General features: G+C 40.4%; 3 protein-coding genes across 3 annotated transcripts; all 3 read right to left on the reverse strand.

Annotated features, from left to right (window-relative positions):
* Nucleotides 1–6,500: 6,500 nt before the first annotated feature.
* On the reverse strand, nt 6,501–7,714 carry LOC138030045 (arsenite methyltransferase-like). Its single transcript, XM_068877906.1, has one exon. The coding sequence runs from the start codon at nt 7,549–7,551 to the stop codon at nt 6,712–6,714; it is 840 nt and encodes a 279-aa protein (XP_068734007.1). The 5' UTR covers nt 7,552–7,714; the 3' UTR covers nt 6,501–6,711.
* Nucleotides 7,715–12,040: 4,326 nt separating this feature from the next.
* LOC138029366 (uncharacterized) lies at nt 12,041–13,101 on the reverse strand. Its single transcript, XM_068877116.1, has one exon. The coding sequence runs from the start codon at nt 13,025–13,027 to the stop codon at nt 12,185–12,187; it is 843 nt and encodes a 280-aa protein (XP_068733217.1). The 5' UTR covers nt 13,028–13,101; the 3' UTR covers nt 12,041–12,184.
* A 3,690-nt stretch (nt 13,102–16,791) lies between these two features.
* LOC138029125 (juvenile hormone acid O-methyltransferase-like) lies at nt 16,792–18,938 on the reverse strand. The gene has a single exon (XM_068876825.1). It carries the CDS (start codon nt 18,072–18,074, stop codon nt 17,271–17,273), a length of 804 nt encoding a protein of 267 aa, XP_068732926.1. The 5' UTR covers nt 18,075–18,938; the 3' UTR covers nt 16,792–17,270.
* Nucleotides 18,939–22,529: the final 3,591 nt, after the last annotated feature.

Below are 22,529 nucleotides of genomic sequence, written 5' to 3' on the forward strand. Positions count from 1 at the left end.
CGCGCGCGCTAAGTACTAAAATGAACAATGATAGGGCAGATGGCCATTGCTATAGCTTTGCTTGGATTTACCGAACAGTTGACTAAATTCACTTGATGGGTCCACTTGGGTTTACAGACACTGTGGCCTTATTCGCTAAAGAAGTGGGATTTTTTCAGATTTAGGGTGTCGGTGACCCTCCATTTTTTTTACATTTCTGACATCATAAACTCATTATCTTTCAATGGAAAAATTTGCAGAAAAAAATCAATGTTAGAAAATTGTCGCGCGAACGTCCTTAAGTGCATTTCAATTTAGGTTTTATCCTGTTGTATTTTTAGTTCGCTCTAACTTATGTTATGTAATTTAAATCTTACATTCTACTTTACGATTATCGAACATCGATCAACAAGAATTCAGCATTAAATCACCGTTGACTGATCGTAATTGGTTCTTGTCTTCTCGTGGGTTATTCTTGTGTTTGGTTCGAGAACTAGTCGGTAAAATCAATCTCTTTCCAACGCCCGACACCTTTTGACCCTTAAAGTGGGATCTTGAAAGTCGTATCCGTTACAGATATGTTAGTTGAATTGAGCTGTGGGTGGAACAAGTTTGCACGGAAACAAATCCGAGCGTAAAATCCTTTCTTGAGTTGGGTTAGAACGACCTAACTGTTCGAATAAACGCAAATAAATAACTAAACGAGAACAGAAGCGAACAATCCAATCCATTCATATGCAAATAAATGGCCTGTTATTTGAATGCTAGGGTCAGTGATATTATAATCGAGGGTCTCGTGACAAGCACCATTCGCTCTTTCTCTCTCCCTCTCTGTCGCTTATAGCGTACAAGTAGTATCTGGGAGTTACGCATCATCTGTAAAGTTATGATGTATGCTGATGACACAGCTATCTTTTTTTCGGCTCCGCACTAATATCGGAAATTGAGTTGCAGTCAAATGTGGAACTCATTGATCTGTCTGAGTGGCTGTCTACAAATAAACTGATTCTCAATTTAATCAAGACTGAGTTCATGGTGTTTGGCGCCCACCAGAGACTATGTCGCCAAGACATAGATGGGGCTCATATAACGTTGGGTGGAGAATCTGTGAAACACTGTGATGCCTTTAAGTACCTAGGCGTAGCTTTGGACAGCAGTCTTTCCTTTAATCTGCATATTGACTATGTGAAGAAGAAAGGTTCTGAAACACTACGGATGTTCTCAAGAATTAGATCATCATTAACAACTGAAGCATCGAGCCGATTGTATAAATCGATGATACTGCCAAATTTGGAATACTGTTGTACTGTTTTTCATGGCTGTGGTAAGGAAATTGAAGAAGAATTGGAACGCCTGCAGAGACGTGCTGCTAGGATAGTGCTAAAGACGGTGCGTCTGTCCACTCAAGATATGGCTTCCGGTCTTGGTTGGGACCCTCTTAAGACGAGAAGAGAGAAACATATCGTCAAACTTGTCAAGAATTGTCTTGATGGACAAGCTCCAAGTTATTTCTCAGATAATTTTCGACGGCGAACTTATGCAGCTGATATTCATCGGACTATGACACTAGGTCTAAGGATAGGTTATCTATTAATAAAGTCAATCTCGAGTTGACTAAGAGGGCCTTTTTTTATAAGGGGGGTACGCTATTCAATGGTTGTATGTACTTTTATTGATTATAATTATTTAAAGTGCTACTGTGATCAAATTTTTATCCCTTGAGTTTTTTGGTTTATCACATAGAGTACCATGAAACATTAAAAACGCTGTTTACCGTTTGGAAATATCTGCATTGGTTCCAGAGATATTTAAGTTTGAAAAATGTGTTAAATATGCAAATGAGAAGGCTGATGACGTCATTCACCCAACCCAATAGAACATCAAGAATATAAATAGAGCTATCTCGGTCAATTTGCAACAGAGAACATTGAAGGCAACACACCTACGACTGTAAAGAAATTGGTTCCCATGGCAACTCACTCTTTTCCAGTCCCCTCCAACCTGATTTCAATATTTTGGTGATCTCAGGCTAGAAATACATTTACCAAGGCCACAAACTTGACCTAACATCTTTATATGCTGGCAGGATAATGCAGATGAGGCACCATTTGCAAATATCAAAACAGAACCCCAAAGGTGGTCTGCAAAGCTTTTAATATCAGGGAGGTCTGGAACCCAGTATGTTGCCATGGTATCAAAATGGTATGCTCATATTGTGGAACACATCTACTAGAATCTTAGTGCAAAGAACCAAGTATTTCTGATACAAATTGGCTGAGATATCTTTCTCCATCATACTTGATCAAAATTTGGTAGGGTTTATGACGTCATCACTTGGCTAATTTGCATATTAAAAAAACTTGAATATCTCCAGAACAAAAAGAGATATTTGAAAATGGTAAACAGCATTCTTCTTCTCGTACAGACTACGTGTTTATGTGCCAAAATGGCTTCGATAGGGAAGATTCAAATTTCGTCACAGTAGCACTTTAATGTATTCCAATTACGTATATAATTAAGGTTTTTATCTATCTATTTATTTATTTATTTATTTATTTTTACACAGGACCCATATTGATAGCAGTTTTTATAACTGAAAAAACCACGACTTCAAACGGCTCTACATCCTAGTGTAAACTCCGAGGCAGGCGAAAACTCAAGGTGTTTATTACAGAGGTTCCGAAGTCAACGCACTGCAAAGACTACCTGTCCTAAAATGACCTTTAGGAGACCTCGGTTACGCCTATCACACTAAGGTCTGGCTCTCTCTCTCTCCCTCTCTTTCTCTTACGCATGATTTGCACCACAAAAACAAAAACTCTCTCAGTTGAACATGCCTCTACTTGTCCATTGTGGAGAAATTGCCTGAAGGAACACTTACGTAATTTACAAGATAATTACGTCGATTACTTACACGGTCAGATTACTCTAAATGGCCTCTTTTGTTAGTCAACTTAATTCTTCTGTTCGATTATGGGAAAAGCCGCAAGCGACCCGGCAATAACGAAGCACGACCTAAGCAAAAGAAAAAGCTGTAGCAATAAGAAATTGAAAAATACGGCTACGTCCACATACACTCGACAAAAGCGATGCGTGCTGCGCTGAGGCTTCCCCAAGCGACAAGGCGCTCGCTGAAAGTCCGCGCACCGTTGAATCCCAAACTTAAGTGACAACTAAAGACAAACACCAAAGATTAGAGTTACGCATCATCTGCACCACAATAGGTGACGTTATTCGCTATATGTGCAGCTTGCAAAGGACCCCTTTGCCTTTTGATTTGTTACTCTTGCGATATTTGCGATCATTGCTTACACCCTTTTTGTCTTTGCAGGCAAATTCCCTGCCACTTTTCCGATATTTGCGGCTTTTTCTTTTTGTTTCGTTAACGGGGAACTTAAGCAATTTTTCGACCTTTTAATGTGACAAGGGTGTGGTAGTTCCTCAAGAATAGGGAGCTTATATACAATCGCGTTATTTTAATCGCTTCGTGACTATTGCAAGCTTTTTAATGTGACAAGGGTGTGGTAGTTCTCAAAAATTTTACAGCACTTAAGTTAGGGGAGAAAATGAAAGTTCATCTTCAAGTACCGACGTCCTTCACAAACCCTCAAATGTGGCTATTTCACGTTGTTGTTTTGCAGACGACAGCGAAGAAATGGACAAAAGTGAAAAACGCACGTGCAGGGCGTGCACAGCTGTTTTTGCCCACTAAATGTGCAAATTTGTGACGTGCTCATTCCCGTCGCCTTTGCTTGAGTTCCATGTTCTCTTTGTTGCTGCCGTAGTGAGTAAGCCTGAAGCCAACGAACAAGGAAGCTCTCTAATTTCGTCTTAACGCAAGGAATTGTGGTCGCGTTAATATCAAAGGCGCACGAAGTTGTGGCCATGCGCCAACAGGGAGCTTAAGATCTACGACGACGACGTCGACGAAAACGTGAAATGACCAAATTTAAGGTTTTGACTAAAACGTGGACAAACTACAGTGAATCTTTCAGTCTCACTCTTTACTTCAAATCCGTCGGTACTAATCCTGTTATAGGACACTTCGCCCATATTGTATAATATAAGGGACCGTTCATTTTTTATGGGGTAGGGGGGGGGGCTGGTGGAATTTGGAGGAGTGTAATTTGAAAATTGTATGAAAACCCCCCCCCCCCCCCAATTTCCGATTTTTTTCTCCTGCCCCCCCCCCCCCCTCCCTCATCAGAGTAATTTTTTGGAAGGCCCCCCCCCCCCCTTGAATAAAAAATACATATGGTGTTAAAAGTTACTGCAGCATTAAAATTTCGTTTTGTTACATTTCACATAATTTATTGAAAGAAACCTGAAAGCTAGAAAGCTGCTTTTAACAAATCACTCAAAAGAATTAAAAGTCAATTTCTGCTCTTCTTGTTACAGCTCGTCCTGAGCGTGTTTTAGCTGGCCGCTCGTCTGCGTATTCATCATCTGAGGCGATAAAAGCAAGAACGACATCATTTGAGTCGTCTTCAGAGCCAGGGGCATCACTCTTGTAGTCATCATCAGTTTCCTCTCCCTCGCTGCTTTCATCACTGCGGTTTAGTTGACCTGATTCATTCCTGCCTCCCACTTCGGCTTGTCCAGTTCTGAGAGTATTCATTCGCAAGAAGTGTCCCATAATTGTCTTCACTTTGTCATTCTTGTTGCTCTTCTGATGCTGTTTTAATAGCCCATGATGTTTTAAGTATTTGTTCAATTCTGGCACACGGAGCTTTTTTAGCTTGGTGGCATCTTCACACAAATTAGCCCAATGATAATCTTCATAGGACTTTTCTCTTGCCTCCCTACTTTCCCTTGCCCTTTCCTCCTGTCTCTTCTTTTTTTTGAACTCCATGACCTCAAGCTGATGGAGATAGTCAACCACAAACTTTGGTTGCACAATGAATTTGTCTTCAAATCTAGCTACGCTCTCTGGGTCAGACGAGACACGAACAAAGATGAAGAAGCAAACGACGAAGAAGAGGAAGAAGGGGAAGACAACCAAGAAGAACAAGAGGAAGAAGAAGAGGAACATAGCGACGAAGAGATCAAAGAGAACGTCGAAAATGCTGAATTGGACACCTTGTAGTAGTTTCATGCCCCTCCCATTAAATTTCTCACAAAAAGCCTTGGTAACGAGGTCAGTTCCAATTACAGGACTCAAATTATTGGTCTTTGTTTAGTATGCGCTTGACAACAACATTTTTATGAATAAAAAGAAAGTTGTTACTATTCAAGACTGTTATTATGGTACGTTCACTGTTATTATAAAATATATAAAAAGCTGTTGAGAAGTTTTCTTGAATACCCCGGAAATGTTTTAGTATATTTGTTATAAATAAAAGAGGTCAATTTTTTCCTCAATTTGTAAAATCTGTTATCCTATTTTTAATCTAATTTTTTCGTCCAACCCCCCCCCCCCCCTTTTCCTTCATTTTTTTTCGGCTGGCCCCCCTTTCAAGCCAATTTTTTTTAGTGCCCCCCCCCCCCTCCCAAATCCCACCAGCCCCCTTTCTCATAAAAAATAAACGGTCCCTAAACATAATGAAATAATCATGAAATACCTGAATAGCTCAAACTTTGAAGTGGCGTTTTCGTAGCCGTTGTGGTTTCTTAAACTCTCTATTAGCAATTGCTCGTTATAAGATCCTTTACAACTGCTCTGTTTTCACTCTTCCTGTTCATTTTCGCTTTTTTGCTCCTTTATCGCAGCTTCGTGAAATACAAATAGGAAAAGCTGTCAGGCTTAACTAAAGTAATGAATAGTCAGGAGTTTCAAACCCTTTCAAACCGCTTTAAATTACCAAAACTGCAAAGCTTATCCCTTTAAGATCAAAAGAACCTCAACAACTTAAAAAGAATTCAGTTATAATATCGGTGTTATGGTTGGTATCGACTTACCACATTGGCTGCGCTGATAAATAGCACATCAATACGCTTTTCCCCACGACTGAAGTTGCTGCAGCGCATTGCGTCAATACACATGAAATTTAGGTGTGTCAAATATCAAGTATATTACCCTGATATAAATACCACTGGACCCACGAATACGGAACGAATCTACCGGTCTCTACGACTTTCGTTATTTACTTTCTTTGCTTCAATTTTCTCAGAATCGAAACGATTCTAGCTTAACGTTTTCCAGGATTCTATTCGGAGTTCACTCAAAAAGAAAAAATGCCAGCACACTCATACATTCATGCATGAAAGCTATGATGAAAGGTATTGAAAATGGTGTAATCCTACCCTGGCGAAAAGTACAATGTTACACTCGTTCTCGGTCCCATGCAATCAGTTTTAATACGCCTATTTCCTCTTACATCATTCTATAAAAAAAAAGAGTGAATGGCTAATGATGAATTTGCAAGTCCGTTTTAAGAAAAATCAGCGAAAAATCAAAGCTTGGTGCTTACCTCTTGGCCCAAGGCCAAAAAACGTAAATATTCACTGAAATGTCTAGAAATATTTCACGAAATGCCAAACTTTTAGTTTTGGTACAATGACAGTTGCCCAGTCAACAACAACCTCACTTTTAATAGGTAAAGAGTTATATAAGCATCTAGTTTCTCCTTTGGATATCACTGCTTAGTACAAAATACCGTTTATGAGAATGAAAAAAAAATAATGATCTCTTAACATGAAATGTCCTGAGTTGTAAACAGATATTCTAAATATGATTCCCAAACAAGGGATAAACTTTTTCCTACTGAAATATATCTACAATGTTTTACACCTCTATTGTCCAGCGATCAAATTAGCATTGACCTTATAACTTCTTTCCTTCTTAGCAATAACCCGCCAGAAAGCCCCTTCGTCGCTCTTTATTTCGAAGTCGACACTGATGACTCCACTGCTGTCAGTGTAGGGAGCTAAATACCTTTGCAAGCGTTCTTCGGTGACAAGGGATGGATCAAATACACCGTGAGTCGTCGACCAATACCACTCTAAAAGGCTTTTGGTATCCTCAAATAAACGCCTACGCTTTGGGGGATTAGCTTGAAAACTTCTACATATTTCAAATCCGGCTGAAATACAATACTGCTCGGTTTTTTCCCTCGACTCGCAATGGAACATGCCGCAAATGCTGTCGAAGTTTTCGGGATTCAGCTCGCTGAAGGCATTTATATCCACCGGAGGAAGATGAGAAAGGTATTGAATGGCAATTTTTCCACCAAGCTTTAAACTTGCAAACATATTGTTGAAGGTCTCTTGTTTGTCAGCGATCCAGTGAAGCACATAATTACTGAAAATGATGTCGAAAGACTCTGGGAAAATCTCCGAGATGTTTGATGCACTTCCGTCGACAAACGAGAGATTTTTTATCTTTCCGTAAGATTGCCTCGCTACCTTAATTCGCTGCTCATCCGGGTCGACGCCAATCACTTTTCCCTCGGGTCCGACTAGCTCAGCAAGGTATGCAGACAACTCTCCTGTGCCACAGCCTAAATCTAAGATGGCATCTCCTAGCTGAGGACAAACATCACATTCGATGAATTTCTCACCGGATGTCCTTTGTATGGAGACCGAAGCTTGTTTGTAGCCTTCTGCTGCACTGCTAAGGGACAGTTTAGACATGTTTTACTTTTATGTGACGTTGTTGGAATTGTAATGGATTGGTAGGCAGACACACAATCAAAGTTCTCCGTGAAAGATATGTTAGTTGAATTGAGCTGTGGAAGTTCCCTGTCAGCAGAGATCTCCTTTCTTTTGCTTTCGCTGGGTTGACGAATACGGGAGAAGAGACATCTTCCATGGGTCGAAATTCACTTTTTTTTAAGCACGCGAGGCGGTTACTTAGCGACCGAATCCTTGCGTCATACTTCATGTGGTGTGGGCTCACTTAACAACAGCGGAATTACTGTAAAGGAATGCGCGGGACACAGTGGGTCCCTTCTCCCGTATTCGTCAACCCAGCGAACGCAAAAGAAAAGAGACTTCTGCTAGCAGGGAACTGTGGAAGAAGTTTCCACGCAAATAAATCCGAGCGCAAGATTGTCTTGACTTCGATTATAACGCCCCTAACTGTTCGAATAAACTCAAATATATAACTCAAACGAGAACAAAAGCGAACAATACACGCCATTCATATGCAAATAAATGGCCGCTTGTTTGAATGTTAGGGTCAACGATATTATAATTATTCAAGGGTCTAGCAACAAGCACAATTTGCTCTCTCTGACAGCTTACAAGTATCTGGGAGTTACGCATCATCTGCACCACGACATCAACAACAACTCTCTTGAACATAGCTTCTTGTCCATTATGAAGGACTCAACGTAATTTGCAGCATAATAACGTCATTTCAAATGGCTTCTATTGTTAGTCAACTTACTTGGGGGAAATAGAGGGAAGCGATATAACAACAGCGTAAGCACGACCTATGCAAACAAACAGCTGTAGCGATAAGAAATTGCAAAACACGGCCACGTCCAGATTTACACTCTCATGTTGTGCAACAGAAGCGATGGGTTCTGTGCTGTGCTGTGCTGTGCTGTGCCTACTTTAGTGATACTGTTCGAATGAACATAACGAAAACGCAAAACGAGAAGAAGAGCGAAAAAAACCACGACTTCAATAGTCTCTAAATCCTAGTGTAAACTCCGAGGCAGGCGAAAACTCAAGGTGTTTATTACAGAGGTTCCGAAGTCAACGCACTGCAAAGACTACCTGTCCTAAAATGACCTTAGGAGACCCCGGTTACGCCTATCACACTAAGGGCAACGATTGTCGAGTGTCTCGCAAGAGGGAACTCTGGCTCTCTCTCTCCATCTCTTTCTCTTACGCATCATTTGCACCACAACAACAAAAACTCTCTCAGTTGAACATGCTTCTACTTGTCCATTGTGGGGAAATTGCCTGAAGGAACACTTGACGTAATTTACAACATGATTACGTCGATTACTTACACGGTCACGGTTACTCTAAATGGTCTCTATTGTTAGTCAACTTAATTCTTCTGTTCGATTATGGGCAAAGAGCCGCGAGCGATCCGGCAATAACGAAGCACGACCTTGGCAAAACAAAAAGCTGTAGTGATAAGAAATTGAAAAATACGGCTACGTCCACATACACTCTGATGTTGCGCAACAAAAGCGATGGGTGCTGTGCCGAGGTTTCCCCAAGCGACGAGGCGCTCGCTGAAAGTCCGCGTACGGTTAAATCCCAAACTTAAGTGACAACTGAAGACAAACACCAAAGATTAGAGTTACGCATCATCTGCACCACAATAGGTGACGTCAACGATATCTTCGCTATATGTGCAGCTTGCAAAGGGTCCCTTTACCTTTTGAATCCTTCGCCTTGTTAGATTTGTTACTCTTGCGGTATTTGCGATCATTGCTGACACCCTTTTTGTCTTTGCAGGCAAATTCCCTGCCACTTTTGCGATATTTGTGGCTTTTCCTTTTTGTTTCGTTAACAGGGAACTTAAAGGCGGCGAAATACGAGATACAAAAACCATCAACTTGTCGCGCAACATTTTTGCGTGATCAACTTGACCCGCAACAAATGCTGAAGAAATGCAGGGCACTGATTGGTTGATTTGCTAGTACACGAGCACATTTGTTGCGAGACAAGTTGTGAGCTTGATGAAAAACGAGCAACAAAGCAAAAATTTGTTGCTCAGAGTAGACCCGCGCTCTACTTTTCGCAACAACTTTCTTCAACCTGCAACAAATGTTTTTTTTCCGCGACAATTTGATCATGCAAGGCGAAAAACGGGTAACATCGACCCAAACTTGCAACGAAATAATGTTGCGCGATAAGTTGAGGGTTTTTGTATCTCGTATTTCGCCGCCTTAAGCAACGACAACAGCGACGGCAACAAGAACGTCATCTCACAATATAAATTCGCTTTATTTTAATTGCTTCGTGACTATCTCAACCTTTTTAATGTGACAAGGGTGTGGTAGTTCCTCAAAAATGTTACTGGTCGAAACAGCACTTAAGTTAGGGGAGAAAATGAAAGTTTATCTTCAAGTACCGACGTCCTTCATAAACCCTAAAAATGTGGTTATTTGACATTGTTGTTTTGCAGACGACAGCAAAGAAATGGACGAAAGTGAAAAACGCACGTGCAGGGCGTGAAAACCTATTGTTTTTGCCCACTAAATATGCAAATTTGTGACGTTCTCATTGCCATCGCCGTTGTCGTCGCTTAAGTTCCCCGTTCTCTTTGTTGCTGCCGTAGTGAGTAAGCCTGAAGCGAACGAACAAGGAAGCTCTCTAATTTCTTCTTAACGCAAGGAATTGGGGTCTCGTTAATATCAAAGGCGCAAGAAGTTGTGGTCATGCGCCAATAAGGAATAAGATGCGCGGTCTGATCTTGTGTAGTAGGGAGTTTAAAGGCCGGTTTACACGGTGCGACTTGTCGGGCCGATTTTTGGCGGCATCTTTGAAAAAAATCGGGCCGACAAAAAAAATCTGTTGCACTGCAACGACAAAAAGCAGTAATATTATTGGTTAAAAGAACCAAAAAGATCGTGCTGCACGTGCGGCACGCATTCTCTCCCGTACTCGTCAAAACAACTGCGTGAAATGACCAAATTTAAGGTTTTCACTAAAACGTGGACAAACTACAGTGAATCTTTCAGTCTCACTCTTTACTTCAAATCCGTCCGTACTAATCCTGCTATAGGACACTTCGCCCATATTCTAGAATATAAACATAATGAAATAATCATGAAATACCTGAAAATCTCAAACTTTGAAGTGTCGTTTACGTAGCCGTTGTGGTTTCTTAAACTCTCTATTAGCAAATTGCTCGTTATAAGATTCTTTAAAAGTATTCTGTTTTTACTCTTCTTGTTCATTTTCGCTTCTTTGCTCCTTTATAAACTTTATCGCATCTTCGTGAAATACAAATAAGAAAAGCTCTCAGGTTGAACTAACGTGATGAATAGTCAGGATTTCGGCCGTTGAATATGAGTATTCCGATTGAAAAAAGGCATTGCGATGCCTATGGGGTCTCGAGGGTCTTCCATCCAGATACCAACCCCGCCCGACAGGGACTAACCTCAGCGAACGTTCGTCGTGAAAGCATCTCAAAGGATGAGCACACTGATCAAGCTTTTATTTTGGAGAGAATGTGTTGATATGACGTCACGGCGGCCATGTTGAAGGATTCAAAAAAAGAAACAGCGGCCATGTTGGAGGAGTGAAATTGAAGTATATTTTTATGAAAATTCTTCCTTTTGTTTCAGTATGCGAATATGGCTGTTGATCACATGAGCAAAAACATTCTATTGACCACTGTCAATACAAGTCGGACTCTAGAAACTGTTCAAACCGCTTTAAATTACCGAAACTGCAAAGCTTATCCCTTTAAGATCAAAAGAACTTCAACAACTTAAAAAGAATTCAGTTGTAATATCGGTGTTGTGGTTGATATCGACTTACCTCATTGGCTGCGCTGATAAATAGCACATCAATACGCTTTTCCCCACGACTGAAGTTGCTGCAGCGCATTGCGTCAATACACATGAAATTTAGGTGTGTCAAATATCAAGTATATTACCCTGATATAAATACCACTGGACCCACGAATACGGAACGAATCTACCGGTCTCTACGACTTTCGATATTTACTTTCTTTGCTTCAATTTTCTCAGAATCGAAACCATTCTAGCTTAACGTTTTCCAGGATTCTATTCGGACTTCACTCAGAAAGAAAAAATGCCAGCACACTCATACACTCATGCATGAAAGGTATTGAAAGTGGGGTAATCCTACCCTAGCGAAAAAAACAACACTCGTTCTCGGTCCCACACAATCAGTTTTAATACGCCTATTTCCTCTTATAGTGTTATATTAAAAAATTGAATGGCTAATGATGCATTTGCAAGTCCGTTCGAAGAAAACTCAGCGAAAAATCAAAGCTTGGTGCTTACCTCTTGGCTCGGCTTAGGCCAAAAAACGTAAATATTCACTGAAATTTCTAGAAATATTTCAAGAAATGCCAAACTTTTAGTTTTGGTACAATGACAGTTGCCCAGTCAACAACAACATCACTTTTAATAGGTAAAAAAGTTAAGCATCTAGTTTGTCCTTTGGATATCACTGCTTAGTAGAAATCGTTTATGAGAATGAAAGAAATAATGATGATCTCTTAACATGAAACGCCCTGAGTTGTAAACAGATATTCTAATTATGATTCCCACACAACGGATAAACTTTTTCCTACTGAAATATATCTACAATGTTTTCGCCTCTATTGTCCAGCGATCAAATTAGCATTGACCTTATAACTTCTTTCCTTCTTAGCTATAACTCGCCAGAAAGCCCCTTCGTCGCTCTTTATTTCGAAGACGTCGACACTGATGACTCCATTGCTCTCAGTGTACGGAGCTAAATACCTTTGCAAGCGTTCTTCGGTGACAAGGGATGGATCAAATACACCGTGAGTCGTCGACCAATGCCAGTCTAAAAGGCTTTTCGTATCCTCAAATATACGCTTACTCTTTGGGGGATTAGCTTGAAAACTTTTACATATTTCAAATCCGGCTGAAATACAAAACTGCTCGATTTTCTCCCTTGACTCGCACTGGTACATTCCGCAAATCCTGTCGCAGTTTTCGGGATTCAGTTCCCTGTAGGCATTTATCTCGAACAGAGGAAGATGAGAAGCATATTGAATGGCAATTTTTCCACCAAGTTTCAAGCTTGAAAACATATTATTGAAGGCCTCTTGTTTGTCAGCGATCCAGTGAAGCACATAATTACTGAAAATGATGTCGAAAGACTCTGGGAAAATCTCCGAGATGTTTGATGCACTTCCGTCGACAAACGAGAGATTTTTTATCTTTCCGTAAGATTGCCTCGCTACCTTAATTCGCTGCTCATCCGGGTCGACGCCAATCACTTTTCCCTCGGGTCCGACTAGCTCAGCAAGGTATGCAGACAACTCTCCTGTGCCACAGCCTAAATCTAAGATGGCATCCCCTGGCTGAGGACAAACATCAGATTGGATGAATTCCTCCCCGGATGTCTTTTGTGCGAAGAGCGAGGCTTGTTTGTAGCCTTCTGCTGCACTGCCAAGGGACAGTTCAGACATGTTTTACTTTTGTGTGACGTTGTTGGAATTGTATGGATTGGTAGGCAGACACACAATCAAAGTTTTCCGTGAAAGATGTTAGTTGAATTGAGCTGTGGAAGTTCTTTGACGAATACGGGAGAAGAGATCTCTGCCATGGGTCGATACTCACTGTGTTGAGAATTTGCGGCGGTTACTTAGCGACCAAATCATCACGTGGTACTTCATGTTGTGTGGGCTCACTTAACAACAGCGGAATTACTGTAAAAGAAATGCGCGAGGCACAGGGGGTCAAGTCACAGTCAGCAAACATATCATGGCGCATGCGGTTTGAAGAGTGCCGTCTAACGTTGTGGACGGCGGTTGGATGAAAGCGAGTTTCGACCCATGGCAGAGGTCTCTTCTCCCGTACTCGTCAACCCAGCGAACGCAAAAGAAAAGAGACGTCTGCTAGCAGGGAACTGTGGAAGAAGTTTGCACGAAAATAAATCCGAGCGCAAGATTTTTTCTTGACTTCGGTTATAATGCCCCCAACTGTTCGAATAAAGGCAAATAAATAACTCAAACGAGAACAAAGCGAACAATACACGCCATTCATATGCAAATAAATGAACGCTTGTTTGAATGTTAGGGTCAACGATATTATAATTATTCAAGGGTCTAGCAACAAGCACAATTTGCTCTCTCTGAGAGCTTACAAGTATCTGGGAGTTACGCATCATCTGCACCACGACATCAACAACTTAACAAATAGATTCCATCAAATGAAACCATGTTGTCTCGCAGTGATGAGCGCAAATTTCTATTGCGTCGAGAAGCCTGAAAATTTTCGATTATGGGAAAAGAGCGGCGAGCGATCCGGCAATAACGTAGCAAAGCCGTAGTGATAAGAAATTGAAAAATACGGCTACGTCCACATACACTCTGATGTTGCGCAACAAAAGCGATGGGTGCTGTGCCGAGGTTTCCCCAAGCGACGAGGCGCTCGCTGAAAGTCCGCGAACCGTTAAATCCTAAACTTAAGTGACAACTAAAGACAAACACCAAAGATTAGAGTTACGCATCATCTGCACCACAATAGGTGACGTCAACGATATCTTCGCTATATGTGCAGCTTCCAAAGGGCCCCTTTGACTTTTGAATCCTTCGCTTTGTTAGATTTGTTACTCTTGCGATATTTGCGATCATTGCTTACACCCTTATTGTCTTTGCAGGCAAATTCCCTGCCACTTTTGCGATATTTGTGGCTTTTCCTTTTTGTTTCGTTAACAGGGAACTTAAAAGCGGCGAAATACGAGATACAAAAACCCTCAACTTGCTGAAGAAATGCAAGGCACTGATTGGTTGATTTGCTAGTACACGAACACATTTGTTGGGAGAGAAGTTGTGAGCTTGATGAAAAACGAGCAACAAAGCAAAAATTTGTTGCTCAGAGTAGACCCGCGCTCTACTTTTCGCAACAACTTTCTTCAACCTGCAACAAATGTTTTTTTTGCGCGACAATTTGATCATGCAAGGAGAAGAACGGGAAACATCGACCCAAACTTGCAACGAAATAATGTTGCGCGATAAGTTGAGGGTTTTTGTATCTCGTATTTCGCCACCTTAAGGACGTTCGCGCGAAAATTTTTTAACATTGATTTTTTTCTGAAACTTTTACCACTGTAAGATGATGAGTTAGTTATGTCAGAAATGTAAAAAAATGAGGGGTCACCGACTTCGTTTTGGAGAGAACATGCCCGGAAAACACCCAAAATGTGACAAAATCGGGCTTCGTTAGCGAATAAGGCCAGTGTCTGTAAACCCAAATATATTGCAATTAAATCTTTGAAGTGAAATCTTCTCTGCCAAATATTGTTTAAGTGGACTTATTAAGTGAATTTAGTCAACTGGTGAGCTTTCTTAAAGATCAAGTTCGCATTTAGCGACCACAGTTTCACCCGCCTTGCAGCCGCAAGATGGCAAGATTTGATGTCCTGTGAGCAGAAATCTTGAAATTTTTTTACTTTAACTTCTCACATTGATTTTTTGTTCATTTTTGGACAACGTGGAGATAATTGTAAATAAAATCCGTTTCTGGAAAGAAAAATAGGGGTCACCGAACGTCCAAGACCATTAAATCCAGGCAAAGCTTTAGCAATGGTCTTTTGCGCTATCATTCCTCATTTTATTATTTAGCGCGCGCGCTCGTGTATGACGTGGCGTGTGCATTTGCGTGCGCAGTAAGGATGCGCAGAAACAATTGGCGCGAACGTCCTTAAGCAACGACAACAGCGACGGCAACAAGAACGTCATCTCACAATATAAATTCGCGTTATTTTATTTGCTTCGTGACTATCTCAACCTTTTTAATGTGACAAGGGTGTGGTAGTTCCTCAAAAATGTTACTGGTCGAAACAGCACTTAAGTTAGGGGAGAAAATGAAAGTTTATCTTCAAGTACCGACGTCCTTCATAAACCCTAAAAATGTGGCTATTTGACATTGTTGTTTTGCAGACGACAGCAAAGAAATGGACGAAAGTGAAAAACGCACGTGCAGGGCGTGAAAACCTATTGCTTTTGCCCACTAAATATGCAAATTTGTGACGTTCTCATTGCCATCGCCGTTGTCGTCGCTTAAGTTCCCCGTTCTCTTTGTTGCTGCCGTAGTGAGTGAGCCTGACGCGAACGAACAAGGAAGCTCTCTAATTTCTTCTTAACGCAAGGAATTGGGGTCTCGTTAATATCAAAGGCGCAAGAAGTTGTGGTCATGCGCCAATAAGGAATAAGATGCGCGGTCTGATCTTGTGTAGTAGGGAGTTTAAGAAACGACAACGGCTACGGCAACGACAACGCCAAACATCAGTAATATTATTGGTAAAAGAACCAAAAAGATCGTGCTGCACGTGCGGCACACATTTTTGAACTTTTCTCTTCCCCGTACTCGTCAAAACAACTTGAAATGACCAAAGTTAAGGTATTGTCGACAACGTGGACAAATTACAGTGAATCTTTCAGTATCACTCTTTCCTTCAAATCCGTCCGTACTAATTCTGTTATAGGGCTCTTCGCCCATATTGTATAATATAAACATAATGAAATAATAATGAAATACCTGAATAGCTCAAACTTTGAAGTGGCGTTTTCGTAGCCGTTGTGGTTTCTAAAACTCTCCATTAGCAAATTGCTAGTTGTAAGATCTTTCAAAACTGCTCTGTTATTACTCTTCTTCTTCATTTTCGCTTCTTTGCTCCTTTATCGCAGCTTCGTGAAATACAAATAGGAAAAGCTGTCAGGCTTAACTAAAGTAATGAATAGTCAGGAGTTTCAAACCGCTTTAAATTACCGAAACTGCAAAGCTTATCCCTTTAAGATCAAAAGAACTTCAACAACTTAAAAAGAATTCAGTTGTAATATCGGTGTTGTGGTTGATATCGACTTACCTCATTGGCTGCGCTGATAAATAGCACATCAATACGCTTTTCCCCACGACTGAAGTTGCTGCAGCGCATTGCGTCAATACACATGAAATTTAGGTGTGTCAAATATCAAGTATATTACCCTGATATAAATACCACTGGACCCACGAATACGGAACGAATCTACCGGTCTCTACGACTTTCGATATTTACTTTCTTTGCTTCAATTTTCTCAGAATCGAAACCATTCTAGCTTAACGTTTTCCAGGATTCTATTCGGACTTCACTCAGAAAGAAAAAATGCCAGCACACTCATACACTCATGCATGAAAGGTATTGAAAGTGGGGTAATCCTACCCTAGCGAAAAAAACAACACTCGTTCTCGGTCCCACACAATCAGTTTTAATACGCCTATTTCCTCTTACATCATTATATAAAAGAAAAGTGAATGGCTAATGATGAGTTTGAAAGTCCGTTTTAAGAAAAATCAGCGAAAAATCAAAGCTTGGTGCTTAACTCTTGGCCTTAGGACAAAAAAATGTAAATATTTAGCAAAATGTCTAGAAATATTCCAGGAAATGCCAAACTTTTAGTTTTGGTACAATGTGTTGTCCAGTAAACAACAACCTCACTTTCAATAGGTAAGAAAGATAAGCATCTAGTTTCTCCTTTGCATATCACTGCTTAGTAGAAAATACCGTTTATGAGAATGAAAAAAAAATAATGATCTCTTAACATGAAATGTCCTGAGTTGTAAACAGATATTCTAAATATGATTCCCAAACAAGGGATAAACTTTTTCCTACTGAAATATATCTACAATGTTTTACACCTCTATTGTCCAGCGATCAAATTAGCATTGACCTTACAAACTTCTCTCCTTGTAACATACAAGTCGGCAGTGAGGTTCCTCTTCGGCCTTTTTCCCGAAGTCGAGACAGCAAACTCCACTGTTGTCAGAGTAAGGAGCTAGGTATCTTTCCAAGCGTTCTTCGGTGACAAGAGATGGATCAAACACACCGTAAGTCGTCGACCAATGGTACTTTAAAAGACCTTTGATATTGTGAAACATGATCTTTGGGGGATTAACTTGAAAACTCTCACATATTTCAAATCCGGCCAAAATACAATATTGTTCGATTTTCTCCCTCGACTCGCACTGGTACATTCCGCAAATCCTGTCGCAGTTTTCGGGATTCAGCTCCCTGTAGGCATTTATCTCCAACGGAGGAAGATGAGAGAGATACTGAATGGCAATTTTTCCACCAAGCTTCAAACTTGCAAACATATTGTTGAAGGCCTCTTGTTTGTCAGGGATCCAGTGAAGCACATGGTTACTGAAAATGATGTCGAAAGACTCTGGGAAAATCTCGGAGATGTTTGCTGCACTTCCCTTAAAAAACGACAGATTTTTTATCTTTCCGTGAGATTTTCTGGCTACTATAATTCGTTGCTCATCTGGATCGACGCCAATCACTTTTCCCTCGGGTCCCACTAGCTCAGCAAGGCATGCAGACAGCTCTCCTGTGCCGCAGCCTAAATCCAAGATGGCATCGCCTGGCTGAGGGAAAACATCAGATTGGATGAACTCCTGGCCAAATACCTTCTGCACAGAGAGCGAAGCCTGTTTGTAGCCTTCTGCTGCACTGATAAGGGACAGTTTAGGCATCTTTTACTTTTGTGTTGTGTAACGTTGTTGGAATAGTCTGGATTGGTAGGTGAGACAAACGATCAACTCCGTGAAAGATATATCAGTTGTATTTAGCCGTGAAAAGCGTTCGCAAGCAAACGTTTATAAAGCCCCAGCTGTTCGCATAAACGGAAATAAATAACTAAACGAGAATAAAGGCGAACAATACACGCCATTTATATGCAAATAAATGGCCGGGTATTTGATTCCTTGGGTCAATGATATTATATTCGAAGGTCTCGCGACAAGCACCCTACGTTATCGCTCTCTCTCCCTCTCTATCGCTTACAGTTTACAAGTATCTGGAGTTACGCATTACCATGTACCCTCTTGAACAGGGCAGCACTAAAAGTAGAGAATATGGAACCTGGAACCCGAAACCCGGAACCCGGAAAGCGGAAACTGGAAATCGGGAATTCAAAACAAGAAATCGGAAACCGAAAACTAGAAACTGGAAACTGGAAACTGGAAACTGGAAACTCAAAACTGGAAACTGAAAACTCATAACTGGAAACCGGAAACTCAAAACCGGAAACCGGAATCCGAAATTATCCGCGATACGATTTAGCAATTTGTTTAATATATTTTCCTTGTTTTTTCACTTTCCTTCTTGACTGAAGAAATGAAACAAGGTGCCTGGAGGAAGCGTTGCGTAAGTGACGGAGCGCAACTGAAGCTGTCGATTATAGGTTGAGGAAGAACATAATATGGAAAATTCACATAGTTTATTGAAGTTAAGTTCTTTCGAGACGTCCCATTACCATTGAATACGGACACAAGCAAGTTTTGAAGATTCTGCCGAAAGGCAGATGAATGTTGCACTTCAAAGTCAACAACTGAGAATATGGCCGGCTTGGGTTAGAAGTTTTTTCTGTCGTGCTTTCGCAGTTTGAACATACCATGGGCTTTAATGTAAATATCTCATTTTGGAGGCTGCGGTAATAGCTAGAACATAATCAAAGGTAGCAAAGACGGTAACACACAACTTTGCTAATTTAAAAAATTTCAAACATTATTACTTTTACGTAAATTGGACCACGTACAATATTAACAAATTCGATTACGATCATTAATTATTTACTTGATCTCTCCTTTGAGACCGCAGTTTCCACTCGAGAATACTCAATGACAATCAAGATGCGCAATAAACCAGAACTTAACGATAACTACTGGTTGCTATCCGATCGGCTAATAGACCGTAAACTCCGTCCTTCCTTATTTACAATTTACGGGTAGGAAATACATATTATACCAAAAACATATTCTACGTTTTATTGAGTATCAGTTTTTCTCAAGAGGAAATTATCTTTTTTTTCTTTAATAAATCATTCCGGATTCTAGATTCAACGCTTTAGTGCTGCGCTCAGAAAAATGCTTCTTCTTGTCCTTTATGAGGGACTTGACTTAATTTGCTGCATAATTTCGTGATTTACTTTCCACGGTTAGATTACTCTAAATGGCTTCTGTTGTTATGGAACTTACTTTGGCGAAATAGCGAAGCACGACCTAAGAGAACAAACAGCTGTAGCGATAAGAAACTGCAAAATACGGCAATATCCAGGTACACTCGAATTTTGCGCAATAAAAGCGATGGTTCCAGTGTTGTTGCTTCCGACGGGACGAGACGCTCTCTGAGTAGTCCGCACAGCGTTAAATCCTAAACTTTTAGACCAAAGGCTAAGAAGTTTAAGTGCTTCCCAGTTATTTCCCCTTGGTATAAAAAAGTACTTAAGAAATGAAGAGTTCTTTGTTGTTGCTGGCCACATCACGTCCTTTTAACAAATGCTTATATGCAGTTCACTCAGTGAACGAGAACTGTTTCTGTGTTGAAGTGTAGTGGTCGGAAACAATTGATCATAACGACAAATCCACGATTTTTTGGGTAGACCTTAAAGCCCACACCATTTCTGACAACTTGAACTATTCGCAGTCATTTCTTTAGCTTCGAATCGTTGAAGATCCACTGTACGCTTCGAATTTCCGCCATCTTGTTCGCAAAAGAGGGTTCAATCTGGCTTAAGAGAGCGAGTGAAAAAGGAACCGCGTACGCGTGTGATTCACAGTCACAGCTCGCTCTCCACGATTGCTTACTCGCCTGTTACGCCGTGTTTGATTCTTCGTGTTTAAGAAATGGTTACAAGGAAAGGGAAATTTATTTAAGTGTTTAGTCGTTCTAGCGCTGGAGCACTAATTGAAATTAACGATTCATTCAAATCAAGTCAAATGTTTGTTTTTGAAGAGAGGGAAAACCGGATAACCAGGAGAAAAACCTCGCGGAGTAGAGAAGAGAACCAACAAACTCAACCCACATGCGACGCAGAGTCTGGGAATCGAACCCGAGCCACATTGGTAGGAGGCGAGTGCTCTCACAACGGCGCCACAGCAATTTTCCCTTTCGTAAACAAGCGATGCCATTTGGACGAACAATTTTCACTGTTAAGTTTGTCGTTTGCAAATGAGGAAAAAGATACTTAATCTAGGACTAGATTAGCAGCGTATGTCACTTAGAACTGTATTGTAGTTTGCAAATGAGGAAAACAATACTTAATCTAGGGCTAGATTAGCAGCGTATGTCACTTAGATTTTAAAAAAAAACTGACAAAAAAAATAAGAAAAAATTTGAAAAAAAAATTTGAAAAAGTTGATCGATGTCGAATTCGGTTCATTGGCTTAAGAGCAAATGCACTTTACCTCTACAATACCGAAACAACCTGCTTCAAATGGGCAATTTTAGAGTATTTAAATGAAGCTAATCCTAACAATTTATTGAAAGCTAACTGAACAAAAAGGCTTAGTTACTAAGAATGTCAAAAATGGAAGACCGTTGCTGACCAGCGGTTTTCCTTAAAACAGTGGTTTGCTGCGGGTGCTCAGTCTCGCGGGCTCAGAAAATCTGGTTGTGGTCAATGTTATTTAAGGTTTTTCGTCAAAAATGGCATCGCTTGTTTGCGAAAGAGAAATTAGCCTCGCCACCCCTGCTCCATTCAACTATTGCAATTTATCACCTTGCAACACCACTGAAAGTTTTTCCCCGAGGAAGATTTGCACCTAACAAAGGCCTGATAAATATACAATCACCAGCAGATCATAGAAATAAAGTTTTAAAAGGGAAGTTATGAAAACTATTCATATGACTAGCAAAAATGTCAGGGTTAGAGCAGAGTACCACCAGGTCACTAAGTCATGATTCTTAGATATTTTGAAGCGAAAACTTCAAGACTCTTCTCCTTCTTCTTCCTCCTTCTTACCTCAATCAAGCACGTTGGGAGTTACCTTGGACTCTAGCAATGACATAGAAAAACCATGTGGGTGATCCAAGTCCAAAGCTCTCAAGACTGTTAGTCTTACTTCAAATCAGATACTTCACATTCTTTTGTTCTCTCTCTTAGGTAGTACGCGCGCTATCATTGGCCAATTGGCTATAATACGGCCCGCTAAATTTGAAATTTTGATGCGACATTCAGGCTAGCAAGTTTTCCATGCTGTTTATGTTAAACTTAATTTAACTTGTAAAACTGTTTCAATCTTGCAAGCAACTATTTCATTTCCAAAACCAAGAAGATTTATTCGTTTTTCGGATTTTGAGGCATGCTAATCATTTGTGGCAGTTGAACCTTCCGCTTCACTTCAACTTGCTATAGTTTCCTTTCTCACCCGTCTGATTACCTCAAAGGTCTAAAGAATATCCTACTAGACTCGCTTTCTCAATCCATAATGAAAGGTTCGAGTCCTCGTTTTTTTCCTGTTAATTTATGGCCCAAGCGCGTAGCGAACTCGTTCTCGACCTCGGTTAGTGCGAAGTATGAGCTCCTTTATTCGTTAATTTAAGGCCAGTTTAAGCTTAAGCTGCAAGGATTAATGGGAGCTGACTTAACCTGTCAGCTGATTTCACCCGAACACCATTAATTTCCTTCCTAAATCAGTACGATTTCATAAAATCACGAAACACTTCGCAGCCACTCTGCGAATTGTTAACTCTGAAGTTTGTTTGCTTGTTATTTATTTCTTTGTTTGAGCAGCTCGGTTCGGGCCACTGCAATCAATTCTTTATTTATTCTCCATCAAATGAGTGTGACCAGAGGAGCACTTTATCACCATTCCCATATTTATTGGACCAACAGACATAATTGACAAAGAAAGATAATGTGACAGGACTATAATCTGGACTGGGAAAGAGATATGCCAGTAAATTTTTGTTTGACTAGTTGACATATATACCAAGATTAAGAACTAAAGTACATTCATACAAGTAATGCCTCAATGTCGGGACTGAATCTTTCCAAACTAAATTGTTCACAAAAGAAAACATTGATGATCAGGAAACTTTACACATACAAACCTAACTCTTAATCTGTATTACTTATTGTCTCTGAGAATCATCATAATAAATTATTTCAATAGATATTCAGACCAGTTCAAGGATGGTATGGGCTT

The sequence above is a fragment of the Montipora capricornis genome, chromosome 13 (assembly GCF_036669925.1).
Source record: "Montipora capricornis isolate CH-2021 chromosome 13, ASM3666992v2, whole genome shotgun sequence".
Taxonomy (NCBI): Eukaryota; Metazoa; Cnidaria; class Anthozoa; order Scleractinia; family Acroporidae; genus Montipora; species Montipora capricornis.

What these genes read in the sequence shown, in the direction of transcription:
- LOC138030045 (XM_068877906.1), bottom strand. Translation starts at nt 7,551, where the DNA reads ATGTCTAAACTGTCCCTTAGCAGTGCAGCAGAAGGCTACAAACAAGCT.
- LOC138029366 (XM_068877116.1), bottom strand. Translation starts at nt 13,027, where the DNA reads ATGTCTGAACTGTCCCTTGGCAGTGCAGCAGAAGGCTACAAACAAGCC.
- LOC138029125 (XM_068876825.1), bottom strand. Translation starts at nt 18,074, where the DNA reads ATGCCTAAACTGTCCCTTATCAGTGCAGCAGAAGGCTACAAACAGGCT.